At 33.3% G+C, this 18,673-nt stretch overlaps 1 protein-coding gene across 17 annotated transcripts in view; it reads left to right on the top strand.

Annotated features, from left to right (window-relative positions):
• The first annotated feature begins 4,165 nt into the window (after positions 1-4,165).
• Positions 4,166-18,673, top strand: part of LOC120767450 (tropomyosin-2) — a 44,729-nt gene continuing 30,221 nt past the window's right edge. For 6 of the 17 annotated variants that reach the window (XM_040093693.1, XM_040093665.1, XM_040093674.1 and 3 more), the window contains exons 1-3: positions 4,166-4,251; positions 10,505-10,658; positions 11,532-11,657. In XM_040093693.1, coding sequence (XP_039949627.1) covers positions 10,545-10,658; positions 11,532-11,657 — 240 coding nt within the window. In that variant the 5' untranslated portion in view covers positions 4,166-4,251; positions 10,505-10,544. Of the gene's footprint in view, positions 4,252-10,504; positions 10,659-11,531; positions 11,658-15,851; positions 18,646-18,673 lie in introns of those variants that run through there. The other 11 variants (XM_040093592.1, XM_040093520.1, XM_040093584.1 and 8 more) reach the window with 9 other exon arrangements.

The raw sequence follows: 18,673 nt of genomic DNA, 5'->3' as shown, positions 1-18,673 counted from the left end.
TTGTCCGAACCAAAAACAATATCATAAGTAAAATTTTTGGAATGAATAACTGTAAAAAAGAGAAGATTCTTGCATTACAAAAAGAGATGGTTTCAACGACTAAAAGCAAATGGAACAATGTGCATGTGGTAGATTTTAAAATATCGGCATGACTGCGGAAGGGAGTCAAGATTATAATTTCATATACGAGACGATATACCATACAAAGAATAAATAATAAAAGAACTGTGATGTTTTGGTTTATGTAACTGGGCTTGAATTTATAATCGATCAAGGACTGTCAACTCTACATTGTTAAACATATTTTGGAAATATTTTTTGCATCTACAACAAGAATTCGAGCAACGAGGAAGAATGTATTATGTGTTCTAAAGTTACGTAGGTTGCTATATATATTTCTGGCCTAATAATGTAAATAGGCATATTTATCAACGAAAATGATTTCCTTTATTTTTTTTTTTGTCGATTGCTGTTTTGTTTCGGGCTCATACGCATAGATCCATGATTCGTCACCTGTGACGATCTTTTAAACGTCTTTTGAAGCACCGTGATCGTATTTTTCCAGCATTTCTTTACACCAATCCACATGAGCCCCGAGAACAAACCTTTTTTACGGCCAGGTGTTCATGCAATATCGAATGTATGCTGGTGGGGGAAATGCATAGGCATGCCTCTATCTGAAGGTATGTTACATGATGGTCTTGCATTATCAGTTCACGTACGGCATCGATGTTTTCGGGCACAACGGCTGTTTTTGGACGACCTTCACGGAATTCGTCTTTGAGCGAGCGTCGGCCACGATTGAATTCGTTGTACCAGTTTTTCACAGTGCTATAGAATGGTGCTTCATAGCCATACAAAGATTTTAGTTCATCGATGCACTCTTGTCGTGATAATCGTCGAAAGTTGTGAAAAATGATCGCACGAAAATGTTCACGAGTTAATTCCATTTTTTGGCCGAGATGAATTTTTTAATTCCCTGTAAATAAAACAATTCACGATTAAATGACAAAACGTTCCGAGTGATGTTATGCTAAAAAATGTCAAACTTTCCAATGGAAATGTCAGATTGCACCTGGCAACACTTAGTGTTGCCCTAGGCCAGAATATATATAGCAGCCCTCGTATAATTAACAAGTAAGAAAGGGCTAAGTTCGGGTGTAACCGAATATTTTATACTCTTGTAACTTGCAGGAATCAAAGCCAGGGAAATACCTTACGATGTAAAACGTCAAGCAGAGGATCGAAATCTAAGCTATTTTGTATATACTTATACTATATATAAATCATACACTGACCAACATATTAGGCAAAAGGTTTGTGGAAAAAAAACAAAATGATTATACTTGGTCATTATACAAAATCAGCCGGCTATTTGAAAATCCTGATAGTGGTTATATGGAGGCTAGGTCAAGTTTTCGCCCAATTGTATCCATTTTAGGCACAATGATATACTGTTATCAGCAAAACACGCTTACTCATTTTCATTGAGATAACTTAAATATTGTTCGATATATGTATCCAGCATAAAGTCACCAGGAAGTTCGAAAATCTTTGTATTAGGTATATGGAGGTTCAGGGAAGTATTGGCCCGATTCCACACATTTTGGATACACAGAATTAACACAGCAGGAAAAGGATTCTGTCTGAATTTCTATATCTCATATCTCACACATTGGCTGATATTTTCGAACAAAAGTCAACTATGTACATATATGTACTGGGGTCCACATATTCGGTACCTAGGGTCGTGATCAGTTTTGGTTGGATTTGAACAATTTTTTGTCATAAAGGCATTATTCGCATAAAGGTTGATCCCATTATATTAATTGCTACTTGATTTGTGTACTGGAAACTGAACGAATCAAGTGGAATTTAAAATTGTGGCACGTGGGAAGTAGACGTGGCTTTTGACCGATTCATTAATTTTCACAGAGTGACATAGGAATATGAAAAAATACCATACCAAATTTTGTCGAAATGGTTTTCACCAAAAAGTGGGCGGTGCCACGCCCATCGTCCAATTTTTTCGGTTACTGGAAAGTGGTTCAATTACGCCCATCTACGAACTCGAATATTTTTTTGTACCAAGTTTCACCAAGATATCGCAATTTTTACTCAAGTTACAGCTTGTACGGACGGATGGACGAATGGACGGACGGACGGACAGACAGACAGTCAACCGGATTTCAACTTTTCTCGCCACCCATATTATTTACATATATGTATATATCTATCTCGCTTGGTATTAAGTGATACGTACAAAAGTTAGGTGAACAAAACTATAATACTTTGTAGCAACTGGTTGCTGGAGTATAAAAATTATTTGCAATTAAATAGTACTATTTTTCTGCCAGATCTTAAGTCCCACTTTTAAATGTTATAATTACATAAAAAATATTCTACATACATATATAATAGTTTATTTAAAATTTTAACAATTTTTTTGATTTTTGCAAGTTTCAAATTATTCAAAAACTTATTATTTTTTGAATTTCAACATACTTATGTATTAATAAATAGAAATACAACAAATGTCGACAAATAAATACGTGCAGCTTTCGCAATCTACAAAATAAAAAAATAAAAACAAAAAGACTAATAATAAGAGACAATGCCTAAAAATACCGGGCTAATGCAGGCGAGCGAGATATTTTTCGTTTCTTACGCTAGAATGGAAATATGTGAAAATACTATACATACATATCAATGATCAGAAATAACAAAATTAGAAAAAAATATTAAATGAGAGAAAAGTAGGGAAATTTTCTGAAAACATATGTATGTATCTTTCACCGGAGAGGCCTGAAAATGTCAGACCGAGCAAATGCACCAATACACACGCATATAGTACATATACACTGGCAAAGGTAACCAATACAACGATAAGAGCCACTACAGCGAAACGAATGAGGATGCCCGGTAAACTGACACGGCGAATGAATTGGTGAGTGGGTTGAAAAAATGACGAAAGTCGATTTTTCGGGTGGAAAATAAATTTCAACTTTACGAAAATTCATAAACAAACAGGTACAGGAAATATATACATACATACATACATATACAATGTATGTATGTACGTTATGGTTGTGTATATATTGGAGTACAAAATATATTATAAAATTTTAATTTAACAATAAATTAGTATATCATACATACATACATATGTATATTTGTATATACATATGTGTGTACATATGTACATATTTATGTATGTGTATCAAAATTTGTTAAAATTTTTTCGACATGTTTGTTTTGAAAATTTAGTTACTTATAGAGAGCAATTGCGGAAAAATGCCAAGGACCACATGACGCTGCATAGTTGCAGTTGCAAACGTATGTACAATATGCATATGTACATATGTATGTACATACATGCCGACATACATATTTACTTTTATGTATTTATTTACTCGAGTTAATCGGCACAGCATTGCGATGCCTCCTTTTCCGCCCACTTGGCGCGCATTTAAGCATCGCAAGGCTGTCCTTTCCTCCCGCTTGCATTTATCAGGCCCAGCGAGTGCATGTGCGTGCGTATGTATGTATATGTATGTGCAAATGCATATGTATTTATGTACTATATATCCAATATGCATATCGAGCATATAAAATTTATATAAAAAGTGCTCGCATTTTATACTTACTTATAGCTAGCATAAAACAAAAATAAAATTTCTTATAAAAATAAAAATTAAAGACAACAACAACACGACGTGCGCAGCCAGAGCGTTTCGTTGATACTATAGCATGGTTGTTGCTGAAGCTTGTCAATATGTGCATTTAAGAATATATTTACGTACACATGTATGTATGTATGCACGTGTGCGCATATGTATGTATGTATGTTTGTGCGTTTTTTGGTTTCTTTCGCTGATCGTGCAAATGTTTCGGTGCGCCGGCTGCGGCCTCCGTTGCTGTGGCTCCGGCATTGGTTTGGTGCCACCAAAAGCGTTCAAATTAAAAGCAACAACAGCAACACCGACAGCAAATACCGCCACAGCCTTGCGCGCAATGTACACTCACACACATGCAAACACACACATGCGCCACATACCGCACTCAACGATCGAGTTTACGCACACAATCGCATTCTGTACAAAACCAATACCAATGCAATTGGGCCGTCGCGGTGGCAGCAACATTTCGTTTCGAACAGATTCAAGCAGAACAGCTAAAGTGTTTTCACAAAATTTTCAGTTGAACATCACAATCCGTTCAAGTCGCGGATAACTCCGATAATATTATATTGTAAGTACTGACCTACTGACTAACTGTTGATTGTCACTCTGACTCAGTGTGCTGTGTTCTAAAAACTCTAAGTAAAGTAAATTACAAAGAAAAGCAGTATAATATAACCGATAAACGGTTATTTTCATTGAAATTACTAACTAAACGAGCCCCAGTTGTGTGTTGTGTGTAGTGTTGGTGATAAAAGTGGGTTAAAAATTGCGTATTTTGAAAACGAAACGAAAACGTTGACGAAAACCGTGGAACCAGCGTTCTTTCGGGGCACTTTTTTGTATGAAAGTGTCTTCATTTTTATGAAAAAAATATTTTTAAATATAATATTTAACAGAAATGTGTATTTAAGCTAACAAACTACGCTTATTAGTTGTGAATTTTAAAAAATAATTTTACTGTTAATATAGAAGACTCGCATGATGAAAACTCTATACGCAGTGTTATGTAATATTTTTTTTATAGAATTTAGGAGACTTTCTTGAATTCAGTTATGAAATTAAGGATGGTTTTAAAGTTATAAGGTAGTTTTTCTAAGTATAGAATAACTAATTTTTAATTTTATAAAAAATAAAAAAGAGTAGACGTACAACATCTATTTATTTAAAATGTTTACCAAAAGGTTCTTTTTTAATATTTTATCTTTTTTAATATTATATATTAAGATATTTATAGAAAAAACGTTTAAATTTTTTATATGAAATGTGTGTAAAAATATATAAATGAAATATTGAAATTATTTTGGTATATTTTTTGTTTAAATATCTTCAAATTAAAACCCTTCATTTTTTTTTAATAATATATTTTAACGCATTGCTATGCCAACTATTGCCTATAAAAGCAGTATAAGTATGTACGTACATATGTGTGTTAGTGGTATCCACAAAGTTCAACATACGACTAGCATAACTGAAGCAGCAGAAAACCACAAAAAGCGTTTAGAATTGCAAATGCTTGCAAAATAAAAAATTAGGAAAACTATGATGAAGACCAAAAAAAAATAGATATATATGTATATGTATATGTATATATGTATATATATAAACAATAGTTATAAAAAATTATTAATAAGTTAAATAAATAGTTGCCTCTTAGGACATCATTAGAATAAGCATATGCAATGAAGAATTTTTTATTTTTTAAATACTAATTATTTGAAAAGCATACGAATTTCAAAAGAAATTTTATCGTTAGCTAACAAAGCTATAATAATCATAGATAAAATACTTCCGAAGCACCCACTCAATTTTGAAAGCTTCAAACGCATAATCACATATGTATGTACATACATATGCATGTGTATATGTATATTTCGAATCAAATTGCTATGTCAAATTCACATTAACGGCTCTCGTCTTATTAGCACACTGTGGCAATAAGAGAGTGGCCTGGACATTCCTAAGCATTGCATCAATTTGACTGCCATACATACATACATCTTTAATTTGTTTACCTAAAAATCTAAGCACCACATGGCTTGCATCTTTGTAATTCGATCCTAACTGTGGCATTCAGCCAATGGCCAACGACTATTCGCTCTGGCATTTAGCACTGTTCTATATTTGATTTTGCTTCCCCGAAAGCTGTGCGAGGATCGCAAGCACATCGGTATTTATGCATGTGTGGGCACCTAAAAAGAACTAGACAAGGAAAAGCTTTCGAATTACACCAAAAACAAACAACAGAAACGCTTTCCGCCAATACAACCATACAGCAGCATTAAGTGATCGTTTTGTTGTTGTGTTTTGGTGATTTAGCAATATTCTGACATTAAACAGCTGCCTGCTGGCGTTGGCGGTACTAACGGTTGAATACTATATATGTCTTCAACACATACAGTGTATGTACATATGTGTGTGTATATTTGTATTTTTCTAAATGTGCCTATGAACGCACATACTAGTGCAGATACAAATACCGTTGTTTATGAGCATCAAGCTCCTAGAAATATGTACGTATGTATGTATATTTGGCGTTCTGAAATTTTGGATATTTTGTTGAAAACCTCTGAGCATTTTCGAGCATTTATTTTTAGCACAATTTTAAATTTGGCATTAAGAAAGCAACTCTGCTTGAAGTGTTCAGATCAACTTAAAATTTATTTTTGCTAATAGAGAGGTACTTCCTTGATTGTGTTAAGTCGTTTACGTCAAAAATTTGCGCATTTATGATAAAATTAGTATTTAATAACTCATTTTGACTATGCTTCTTACATAGACTATTCTAAACTCATATATGAATAAAAAATATTTAAAAAAGCAAATTTTTGATACAAAATGTTTAATATAAAATACATATATGTATGTATGTACATACTATATACAAATGGGACCTCTAATGGGAATTCTTTGTAATTTGATATAGTATATGCTGTTTTACTACATAATTAATTTAATTAATAATTAAAATAATTGAAGAAAATTCAACCTCTGGCAGTACAGCGTATTTTGAAAAGATATTTTAGAAAACAAGTTTTCAATTAAGTTTTCATATGAATATTCATTTTAATTCAACTTATACTTTATATTTGATTCAAACTTCTTACTGTGTAATATATTTTCTCGATCTTTGCGAACGCGTTTGTCATACTTTTTGAATATTTAATAACATGCCTTATTTTATATAGGGGTTACCGTTGTCATATTGCTTTGTTGATATTCACTTTTTTCCAATGACTACTACTTAATATCTCACATGTTTAAGACATTTGTATATTCGGAGAATCACAAATCAAAATTCCTTTATTTTATTTCTCTTAAATCAAGCATTTTCTAACCCAGAATGCATCTTATATGTGTAGTATATGCGTTATGAAAAGCTTTTCATTTGGATCACCCTGTTGGCAACTGTTTGTATTAAAACAGCTATATTTTTTTTTTAATTCTTTACGAAAAATGAAGTTCACTCAGCAAACACTAAGCGTCTAATTCGGCTTAAGCGCCTAATTGTATGCTACATACGAGTATATAGTACACATATTGCACAGTAAAAATATCTTTTCAACAGAAGTCTATGAATGAAAAGAGAATACAGTATACATTTACATACATACAAATATATTGTATATATGTACATATGTGCATCTACATACATATCAATATTTGTATATTTATACATACATATGTATATAAATTTGTTAAAAGAAATACAATATTTCCAAGTAAGCATTCTGCACTCGAAACTCTGTGGCTGAAACTCATATAATTAAATTATTAAATTAATTAAATTATTATATAATTAAAAGAGTTATTTTTATGAATATACACTTGAATCAGCATTTCTGAAATGTTTACAGTTGAAGTCACCTTGCTGACCAAGTGTAACTGATGATCCGTGTGCGTATATTTACATACATATGTACATATGTACATGCTTATGTCTATGCGTAATAAAACAAAAATGAATTAACACATCGTTAATGTAAATATGTGAGTAACATGAAAGTTTTAAGTTCCAAATTATTTTACACAAAAGCTCTTTTAAAAGCTCTTATGGCAAAAAAAGCACCCAAAGCGGTTGATAACTTTAATTTTCGCCATGAAATTTGATATATGTACATACATATGTAGATATAGATAGGTAAACGATAATAAGTCAGACATTTGAATAAAATTTCAGTGTTTTGAACAAGTATTTAATTTAAAATTGATTTATTTTAAATTTCAAATAAATAGTCACCTAATAGTTCAATTCGTTTTCATAACAAATCAACCTAAAATAGCTCTTTATCAAAAAAGGTTAATAGTATTTTTCATACATACATATGTATGTATGTACATAAATACCAACAAAAAACATACACACATATGTACGAAAAACGCTTATGACCCGATTTGCTGATTTCAAGAAATCCACTTCAAATGCAAAATATTAAATATAATTATGCAAATATGTACATACATACATATATTGTGGATATTCGTTGAGCCGCTGCAGTGTAAACAAACCGTAACAGCTGACCAGGAAAGCGCTTAAATGTGTGCGTGAGTGTGTAGCGGCCGGGTCATCGTTACAAGCCGCCTTCGCTGACAGCGCTCAATCTGAGTCAGGCTTTTGGAATGCCTCATACTTTATAATGTCAATGGAAATGCTCGTATATCACATACGATAAATAAAATATGTGCCCATGCATGCTTATGTATGTATATACATATTTACATACTTATATCCATGTATACAAGTACTTCGTATGCACCTGTGTATGTTTGTATGCTTGCAGTATGCATGAAATTAATTTTTCGTTACGTATTTTGCATACAACTCATTTTCTCAGATATAAAACCGAATGCGTTCTACGACAAAAACACAATTACATACATACTTGTATATATAATGTTTGACGCATTCATATGACTTTCTACTTTTATTTTTATTTCGAGCGTAAAGCAAAATTCGTCCGTAAATCAGTGAATAGCTCCAATGACCAAGATTTATTTATTTTGCTACAGCGTCGTCGTCACTCGTCATGCGTCACTCCATATTTTGCCTTTTATTATAATAATGTATATTGTGTGAGTGTGCTTAGCTCTACATATATCCGTATGCTTGGATCGACAGAGTGATTAAAGAAAACCTTACGGTTTAACCCACATCTCCAAAGTGTGCCCTGCAAGAGTTAGCTGTAGACATACTTACTCACATACATATACACACATATATATGTAAATATACATATATAGTTTCTTCATCAATCGGGCTTAATGAATAGGGGAAATTTGGCAAAATTTTACTCTTAAAGATCTTCATAAATATACATACATATGTAATATAGTTACAAAGTTATCAAAATACAAAATTTCACTTTCCTTCACTCTAATATATTTTCATTTATTCGTCTACATCTATTTATGGCTGAGTTAAGGCCGGCGTTCCACGTTGGCATGCTGGGCACGCGTTCGGAACCCCTCATCTATATATGTAGTGATTTTATGGTGTACACTTTTTGGTTTGGGATAAGGCCGTAGCCTATTGAAGTAGAACGAAATTATTTATTTACATGTGCATAGGAGTACTTACATCTGTTATTAAAATTAGGACAAGTTCGTTGATTTCTTACTAGTTTGCTTATAGCTTACTGCTCTATACAGTTCGATCGCCGAGCATAATAAGAATTAAGTTACATAAAGAGTAAAATTCACATGAGAAAACTTGAAGAAATTCACAACAGAAACAAATTTTTTTATAAATATCTTAGCTTAATGAAATATTGTCAGATTAGTGCTTTCTTAACAAGAATGTTATAAATATAGCTGAGTCTCGAGTCCATCTGTAACTTTTTCAACAAGCAGGCTAATATGTATGTATGTAGTAGTGCAGATTGGCAAACATGCCAGCAGACTAGGATCGCCAAATAATGACTATTGTAGAAGCTGTCAGGATGTAGAAGAAGCGGAGACTATAAAAAATCGTCTATGCGAACGCAAAGCTTTGTATAGAAAATTATCGCAGCTATCGGTCAAGGGTTTCTTGACGATATTTCAATAGAGTGAGGGATTTTTAGTCTTGGTACAAATGTTCTACCTACTTATGTACTTAACAATAATAATAAATTACTGAGTTTGACCATCGGTCTCTCACAAAAGAAACGAATTAAATAATTAAAATAAATTGTAAACAAAAATATTAAACTTATTTCATAATATTGTAGTGAACTATATATCAGTCAAAAGCCCTGTAAAAGATAATGAAAAATCTTTCCTAATACCTATTTCTATAATTCTTTTTTCTTATACGGAGAAAATATTTCTTTCATTCAGTATCAATTGTTTGCTTTTGCAAAAAACTTCGACCGGACCGAACTTTCCTAAATTCGATTTTAGCATAAAAACTCCCTGTTTTTTAAGATGTGACTGCTTGATCGTCATTTATTCGTTCACGTGCAATAAATGCAAAAATCATACATATTTAATGATCGCTTTTCGGCGATGGTATTTGACAGTACCTACATATTTTTGCAAACCGGTGATTCTTTTTATTCGAACACGGCGATATGGAGTTTCTCTAAAAGAAAATTTAAGTTTAGAATTTTTTTTTTTTTGCAATGCCATCTTTACCATAAAAATTTATATAGTCTGGGCGATTGAGATTTTCAAAATAATCTTCGTTAATATTTTCTAACATTTTGAGGCTTCCACATCTACCACACAGCTGTGCTCTCAAATGCTTTATTTATTATTTATGCTAAAATGCTGTGCTTAATTACAGACTTAAATGTATATTGAGTAAATCGCTTAACTTTTCATTTCACATGCGCCAATTTCAGTTTCTTCGAGTAAACAAAGCAAACACAAAACCCAGCCACCATGGATGCCATCAAGAAGAAGATGCAAGCGATGAAAATCGACAAGGACGGAGCATTGGAACGTGCTCTTGTCTGCGAACAGCAAGCACGCGATGCCAATACTCGCGCCGAGAAGGTTTGTAATTACCCATATACACTCACACTTATATACTACCATATACATATGTAAATACATATGCCCATTTGTATTAGCAAATTACAGCTGTTCGATAAGCTAACCAACAATCAGCAAAACAGTTATAATCATTCAAACGGTTTAATTGTACAGCGTGCATTTTTAATTTCTTCATTCAATTGCTGAAAATTCGGATTATTTTCTCGTCAAATACAAATGTTTGCTGTTTGTACGTTGGAATTGTTTATTGCAAATTATTTCTTTTTTCTTTTTCTGTTTTTAATATGAAAACTTAATTAGTGGCGGTTTCACACACGTGTCTGCTGCGTCCACAATGCATAAAGATTAAATATCTCCGCATGAATAATGAATTAAATAAGATTGATGGGTACCGTTATAATGTAGTGTAAAATAAATTTCTCAAATAATCGCAATTCACTAAACATGAAATTTTAAACTATTTAATATGATTCTCCTAATCATACGAAAAAATGGCATAACAGAAAAAATAATAAAAATAAACAAACAAAAAGTAAGCAACTAAAAAGTTATTAAAAAAAAACTAATATATACATATACATACATATGTACATACATATATGTATATACATATTATATACATATGTTTAATAAGAAAAAAATTTATTTGGGGTACTCACAACCCGTCGTAAAGCATCGTAAAATCGTAGAATTATAAATTTGTACACTTGTTTAAAAAAATTGTTGTTGGATTTCATACAAAAATGCGTTTACACATTTACAATTCTCAATGCTATGTTTTCGAATCGTTATAACTTATAACCTTATGAGACTTGTGAAACCCCTAATTATAAAAATGATTAATATATTTTTTTATTTATTATGCTTGTGTAGGCCGAGGAAGAGGCACGTCAATTGCAAAAGAAAATCCAGACTGTTGAAAACGAATTGGATCAGACACAAGAAGCCCTCACACTTGTCACAGGCAAACTGGAAGAGAAGAACAAGGCTCTACAGAATGTAAGTTTCTCCTTTTCAAGCTACTAGTTATAAGTAGAGATATGAAAGTTATTAAAAAAAGTCAATTAATTAGAGTATTTTATATTAGCGTTATATATTCAGAGTGTTTAGCAAAAATTAAAAAAAAAATTAAGGAACTGATTGCAAGCTCGCATTACAAATCTCAAGTGTTTAATAACAAATGCAAGTAAATTTCTTGAGAAATTTAGGAAGATAGTTTTTGCAAGTTTTTTGACCATCTAATTGGTTTTTGGTCGAACCCGCAAGGTAGTGCCTTTCACCAAACTTCAAGGCCAACTCCTGAATAAAAAGTAACTTACACGGTTTTCAAAGTTGACAGCCGCTTGAAAATTTGCTACTTGTTTCATATATTTTTCTTTAAGCAAAAGTGTAGGTGAAGTTATTAAAATTCCATTCGACTGTATACAAAAACATTCCTTTATTTCCAAATCTTTACATGTGAATGCTTGAATTTTATATTATTTTCACAAAACATTATCTCCCCTTGAATAATTATTACTATATATAACTTGTTCAATGTAAATCTTCCAGCCTTCAGCATTTTTATTTCTCCCAAAACCCGTTTGAGAATTTTAGTATTGTAGTAGTGAGAATATGTAGTATTGTATTTTCATATTTACTATTTGAAAAGAGTTTTTTATAGTATAGTATAGTATAGTAGTGTTTTCTCAGGATTTTTTCAATATTAATGCCATATACTTTAAGATTTTAAGGTAGAAATACGTACATACATATATTATTCTATGTTATATATACTATTTGAATATTTCCATAATTTACTTTTCATACCTATTAAACATAGGTATCTATATATCGTCACCTGAAATGCAAAATAACGTTTCATCAAAAAATTCGAAATTGAATGTCTTATAGATTACGCTTCACTACTTCAAATTACGTACATAATATTACATATGTTCAACATTTTCTGGTTCTCCGATCAAATATAAACTAGTTTTAACCAATATTAAAATTTTGTTTCACTCATGTTCCATTTTATTTCGTGTTTCATTCATGCCACTGTAAATTTCCGAAAATGTTGTTACGTTATTTTGCATTTCAGGTGACGATATGTAGATCCATAAGAAATACTCAAATACTCAATAAAATGAGGGAAAAATTACATGAAAATATATATTCACAAAATATGTACTATATTATTCCATGATCTCCAAAGTACTGAAATAGGAGTGTTAAAAACTATATGTGCCTTTTGTTTATTTAAAATAAAAGAGTGCCTTCGGTACAGCTTTTGCATTTATAAATATAAAATTTTAGAGCCATTAGCCTTTACAAGGGATTATTATCAATTATCGAACGGACACGTTGATGCCTGTCTGCTAAAACGAAGAAAGATTACTGTAATGGCACCTGTCAATATGCCAAACTTTAAAAAAGCACAAGTCTCGCACACATTATTCATTCAAAACGATTAGCATGATAAATGTGTGTATTTACAAAGAATGCGCCACTGTTATAAGAACAAACCAGCAACGGCAAGAAATTAACATAGCAGCGCTAACATAACATTGGCTGACAATGAATACCGTGCATATTTCAAATTGGCTAAAGTCCGTTGTCTGGCAGCGACGTTGTGGCTCGCGTTGCCAACTGCACAAACGGCTCTTTGCTTAGTTTCCGTTGATCTATTTTTAAAACCAAAGTCTCTTCGGTAATTAGTAGAAAATTCGGAAAATTTACACACATACACAAATGAAATTCTGTACACAACATATGTAGTATATGTACATATGAATATGTGTAAAGGTGTATATGGTATTATGCAAATTAAAAAAGAGTACCGCCCATTTCCAAATACGGCGGAAAGAGTTTAAACTGATGGGGTTTTGAGTGATTTCAAAATATCGAATAACGCTACTCAGAGAGTAAAGCACAGAATTTTTTGTTGTTGGTTTTTTCTTTCAATAAGCGCATGCGTTTCTTGAGATACTCAATGCAAGTTGTTTATTTATTTTATAGTTTGCAAAAAATTACCAGATTGAAAATTTAGAAAAAAATAAATAGGTATGTATAATGGAAAATATTGAAATATAATAAACTTTAAAATTGGAGTATATTTAATATTAACATACGATTACTTTCATTATAATCTACGCTGGAATTAAAATTTCTTTTGAGATGAGTAAATTTTTGCATTAACAATTTTTAAATTTGCGACGCACATGTTTTCTGAAGAGGAAGTATAATACACACATACATATGTACATACATACATATGTATATGTATGAATCTATGTAAATATGTATGTGTATTCGCAGTTTTCACGTAATATGTGCGCACATACATACATTTTCTCTAACGGCCTTTAAGATGTTAACAAACTTAATTGTTATCTAATATACATACATACATATGTATCTCCGCACACACAAAATCACGCGTAAATATGTATTACATGTGTGTAATTGTGTAACCAAATTCAACTTTTCAACTTTTTTCTGGCTTGCTAAAAATTAATGGGTTTATGCCTGTAGCTTGTATAGAAAATTATAAAGCGTAGATAACATTTTGAAATGTTGTTAATTAAAAGAAAAAAGAAACATTTTTCAAAACAAAAATATAAAATGACTACATACCGGTGCGCCTGTACAAACAAATTTAATTGCGATACGTACATTTATATGCATGGTGAGTAATGCATAAGCACAACAACAAACTGACTTATGGAACGCTATAGGAAAAACTACGCATATGTATATGTACATACATATAACACACACTGTTCGCTGAATAAGCACACACTGTTATTTGAAATACATATATGTATACACCTACGTACATATACATATATGTATGCAAGTACATATAGAGCGATATAAAAAAAATTCCATATGAAAATACTCGCCTGATGACACAGAGCAATGAATTGGCGTTGACTCTCTTCGTCGGCGACCTCGACTGAGAGAAAGTGGAGCACATATACAAGTGCCCAAGCACATGGCTAAAATATATGTACGTACATACATAGATACGTGCTCGTCCTCTCCCACATATCCATTGGTTAGCTATAGGGCGGGCGTGCGCACCGTTAATTTTACTGTACGATCACAGTGGGGTCGATGGGTTGATGGTCGACGGTCACGAATTGTAGTGTGCTGCAGCCGGCTAGTCAAGCGGATAATTCGTAAGAGACGACAAAGAGAGTGGGAGCGAGTTATTAGAAAGTTTAGCTAACATTTTTACAATTATTACATATGGATGTACATATGTATGTACATACTAGCTATACACATTTGCCAACTCTTCCTCAACACATATTTATTAGATCACTGGGAGTGTAACGTTCGCAACCGGCTAGTCATAGTAGGGGGTGGTGTTTCGTGTGAGTCAAGCATTTTGCTCATATCGCTTAAATAGCAGGAGTGTTTGCAGAGAGTGCCGACAGTAGAGCATACGGCGACGATCATATGGAGCAGGAGTAGTAATTAGGTACATACGTACATATATGACGGTCAAACTTATGTACAATATATACGTATATACGTACAGGCATATGCAACAGATATATTACGTGCCACAACTAGCGCGCATAGCGGCAACCACGGGAACGGCAAAAGAGCAGAAGCTGAAGCAACAGCCAACAGCTATGGTTAGAAGAAGCAACAGCAGAAATTAAATCATCGTAGAAGTGAGGCCAACAATATCGCATAATTAAATTGAAGAGTGTTTTGAGTAGTTAAACAAATACTTATTTTTGGCAGAGTTTTAAAAGGAGCAGCTTTTAAATAAAAACAATAATTACATACATGTAATAATGTATAACTCTATTTTTATTTAATGTGAGTTAAATAAAATTTTAGAGTTGAACTGAACAAAAAAAAAAATTTGGCGTATTTGCAAAAAAAAAAAAATAAAAAAAAAAAGCAAATACATTCCAATGAAAATTCTGTAACTGAGTGATTGGAGCACGGCGATATCCCTAAACATTGCAAATATTAGCGCAAACTCAAATACAACCGGAAACCTAAATAAGTTTGTACGTGTGTAATTAAATAATTTTACGCGTTATATACGCATACAAATATACTTACGAAATTAAGTATTACCAAATCACGCAAACTCTACGTAAACGGGTGTGATATGAACGTCAGTATCATAGATAATACATACTTATGTCAATACATATGTATCTAGATATATATATACATATATGTAAGTAAATAGTGGTGCGATTATGCGTGCTTTTGATGCATGCGTGTATATATGTACATATGTACATACATACATAAATACATATGCATATAAACAGTAAACATCAGTTGTAATTGAAACTCAAAAACAGTGAAATTATATGTATGTATGAAATATGTGTATACACAGCAAAAGAAACATCAACATGATTAGACAAAAAATGTTTTGATGAAAAGTAACTAAGCCCATATTCATCAGCAAATAATAGAAAAGTCAATGCAGCAGATGTGAGATAAAGAGAAAGTGCATGCACGCATGAACTTTGAAATGGAAAATATACATAAATCAATATAAATAAATAATAGAATAGCAAAACATTCAAAGATGCTCAATAGATTTCTGAAATAAACAAGATAAACCAGCAACAGCAAACGAGCACACAGTTTTAGAGCGAATCAAATGTAAACTCAAGTGATAACAGCACAAACTCCATTCAAACAAAATAAAAACATTTCGAAGTGGAACATTTGTTGTACACACAAGCCGTTATCAGCCGTTGATATTTCGAATTTTGCCAGTGCACTATATAAAACCGTGTACTATATAAATTAAGCTGCAAGCTGGTTTTCATGAACCATATTTGTAGTTTCCCATTTGCAAGAACAGGTGCAGTAGTTAAACCCTATAAACTAAAATAACATAAAAAAATATCTTCTTAAACGTTAGTGCAAATCACTTATGAACTCAAATTGAATTGTCCGCCTGAGATTTTTGTGCGCAAATCGAAATACTCTAGCAACGAGCAAACTCATTATGGTTCAAGGAACACTGTGCGAACATAAAACAAATACAAACGCATGGCAAACAGTGAGCTATAGTAAAAAACCGCAAACGAAAAATCACCTTAAAGCAAAAGGTGGAGGTGGTGGTAGTATCGATAAGTCAAATATACAAATTAAAAATACATTGAACAAAAATTCGCTAGCAAAACCGAAATCGCAAACTACTACATTGCTTTTGAAAGTGGCAGCGAATAATCAAAAAATCTCAAGGACGAAAACGTCAACAACTCAAAAACCGAATTTGGCACAACCAAATAATGCCACAGTGAAGCAGAAAACAGCACCCACTGTTGACAAAACAAAAACAGCGATAGCTGCAGTTGGCAATATACCAACTCAGCAGCAACAACAAACACTGCGTAATCGACAGCAGCAGCAGCAGCAACAGCAACACGTTCAGCGGCAGCAATCGCCCTTATTGTATGTTCGTCGTCGGCGAGTAAATCACGAAATCAGACAAATTAAACGTGCTCACCGCCACCTATTGACAAGTGGCGGGTGCGACTGGCAGCACCGCCAAGCGACCGATAGTAGTGGCACTGGTGTGGCAACCGTACGCAAGCAAGACGTCAAGTGTCAAACGAAGGCGAATAACAACTGTAGTCATTCGAACAGCTGTCGCTGTACAGCGACAAAGAAGAAACAGCAAAAGTGTCATCCATCGCAACAAAAGCAACAGAAGAGAAAATTGCAAATTTTAGTGAAAAATGCCCACAGTGGCGGAGGAGCAGGTAGTAATAGCAGTGGTAAATCAAAGCAGGAGAAAGGTAAACAACAAATTGGCATTGAACGTGTTGGTACTGTGAAATCGAAAGAGACCTATGCAGAATCTGTTATCTCTTCGCGTTGGGATTCAATCGAAGAACAATTAAATTATCTGGATAAATTACTGTATTTCTGTGAGGACGAGGAAGATGCCTGTTGTGCATGGAATTGTAATATAAACAAAGCTTACGATTGCTGTAGTGAAAGAGCAAAATCAGAGGAAATTTATTACGAAGGCGACGTCGACGACGACTACGAAAGTGACTGGAGTACTGATTGGAGCCAATCAGATATGTCAACTACAGATAAGAGTGTAGATGATGCAGACATGCAATCCACAACAAGTGGTGCAGGATCTGCTTCCACAACTACGTCACCTGTTGTCTCTACCTCACATAGACGACGCGGTCATCAGCATCATCCCCGTTTTTCGGGCACACGCCGTCCAAATATTCCAAATGTTCAGGAAATACTTGCTGCATTATATCGAGGTGATTCACAAAGTGTTCTCACCAACTTACGTCAAGCCAGTCAGGCAGTACAAGAAGACATCACATTGTCCGTTGGTGGCGGAAGCGATGTAGAAACAGTATCTTCTACAATGGGAGATTCACAATATACAGATGAACCAGATGAAGACTTGGAATTACAGCTTTCAAAATCATCAATGCTTAACTTGCCTCTAACCGACTCAGTAACCACGTCGATGGGCAGCAACAGTCCAACTCCCACGGATGAAAGCAGTATGGTTGATGAAGGCGTGGTAAGCGCACAAACGCCCACTAGCAATATTGAAGCTGAGAGTGTGACTCCGAAATCACAAAAAATCAAATCTAAACGTGATAAAAGTGAAAAACTTGATCGTTCAGAAAAAAAGAAAAGGGCAAAGAAGGATAAAAGTAAACGTGCATCAGTTTGTTCCGATGCAGATGGTAATATAGTTAGTTCAGGTGAAGTGCACACCGCGGCAGATGAAGGTATTGCCATCGATGATGAGGATGTACAAGCAGCTGAGTGGGCGAAGTTACGTTGTACCAGCGAAGCCGCGGAAATTGTTGCAGAGCGTGAGGCGCGTCGAAATAAAGGTCGTTGTGCCGACTATCCTGGACTTGCATTTGGTCGTTCCATATTCAGCTCTGATACCATGATGAAGTTCAATATCATACGTAACGAATTGCATAACATCATGAAAACGCAGCTTAAACGGGTAATTAGAATCATGCGACTCCGTAAGG

The sequence above is a fragment of the Bactrocera tryoni genome, chromosome 1 (genome assembly GCF_016617805.1).
Source record: "Bactrocera tryoni isolate S06 chromosome 1, CSIRO_BtryS06_freeze2, whole genome shotgun sequence".
NCBI lineage: Eukaryota > Metazoa > Arthropoda > Insecta > Diptera > Tephritidae > Bactrocera > Bactrocera tryoni.
The sequence above is the reverse complement of the archived record's forward strand: the minus strand, read 5'-3'. Positions and strand labels throughout refer to the sequence as shown.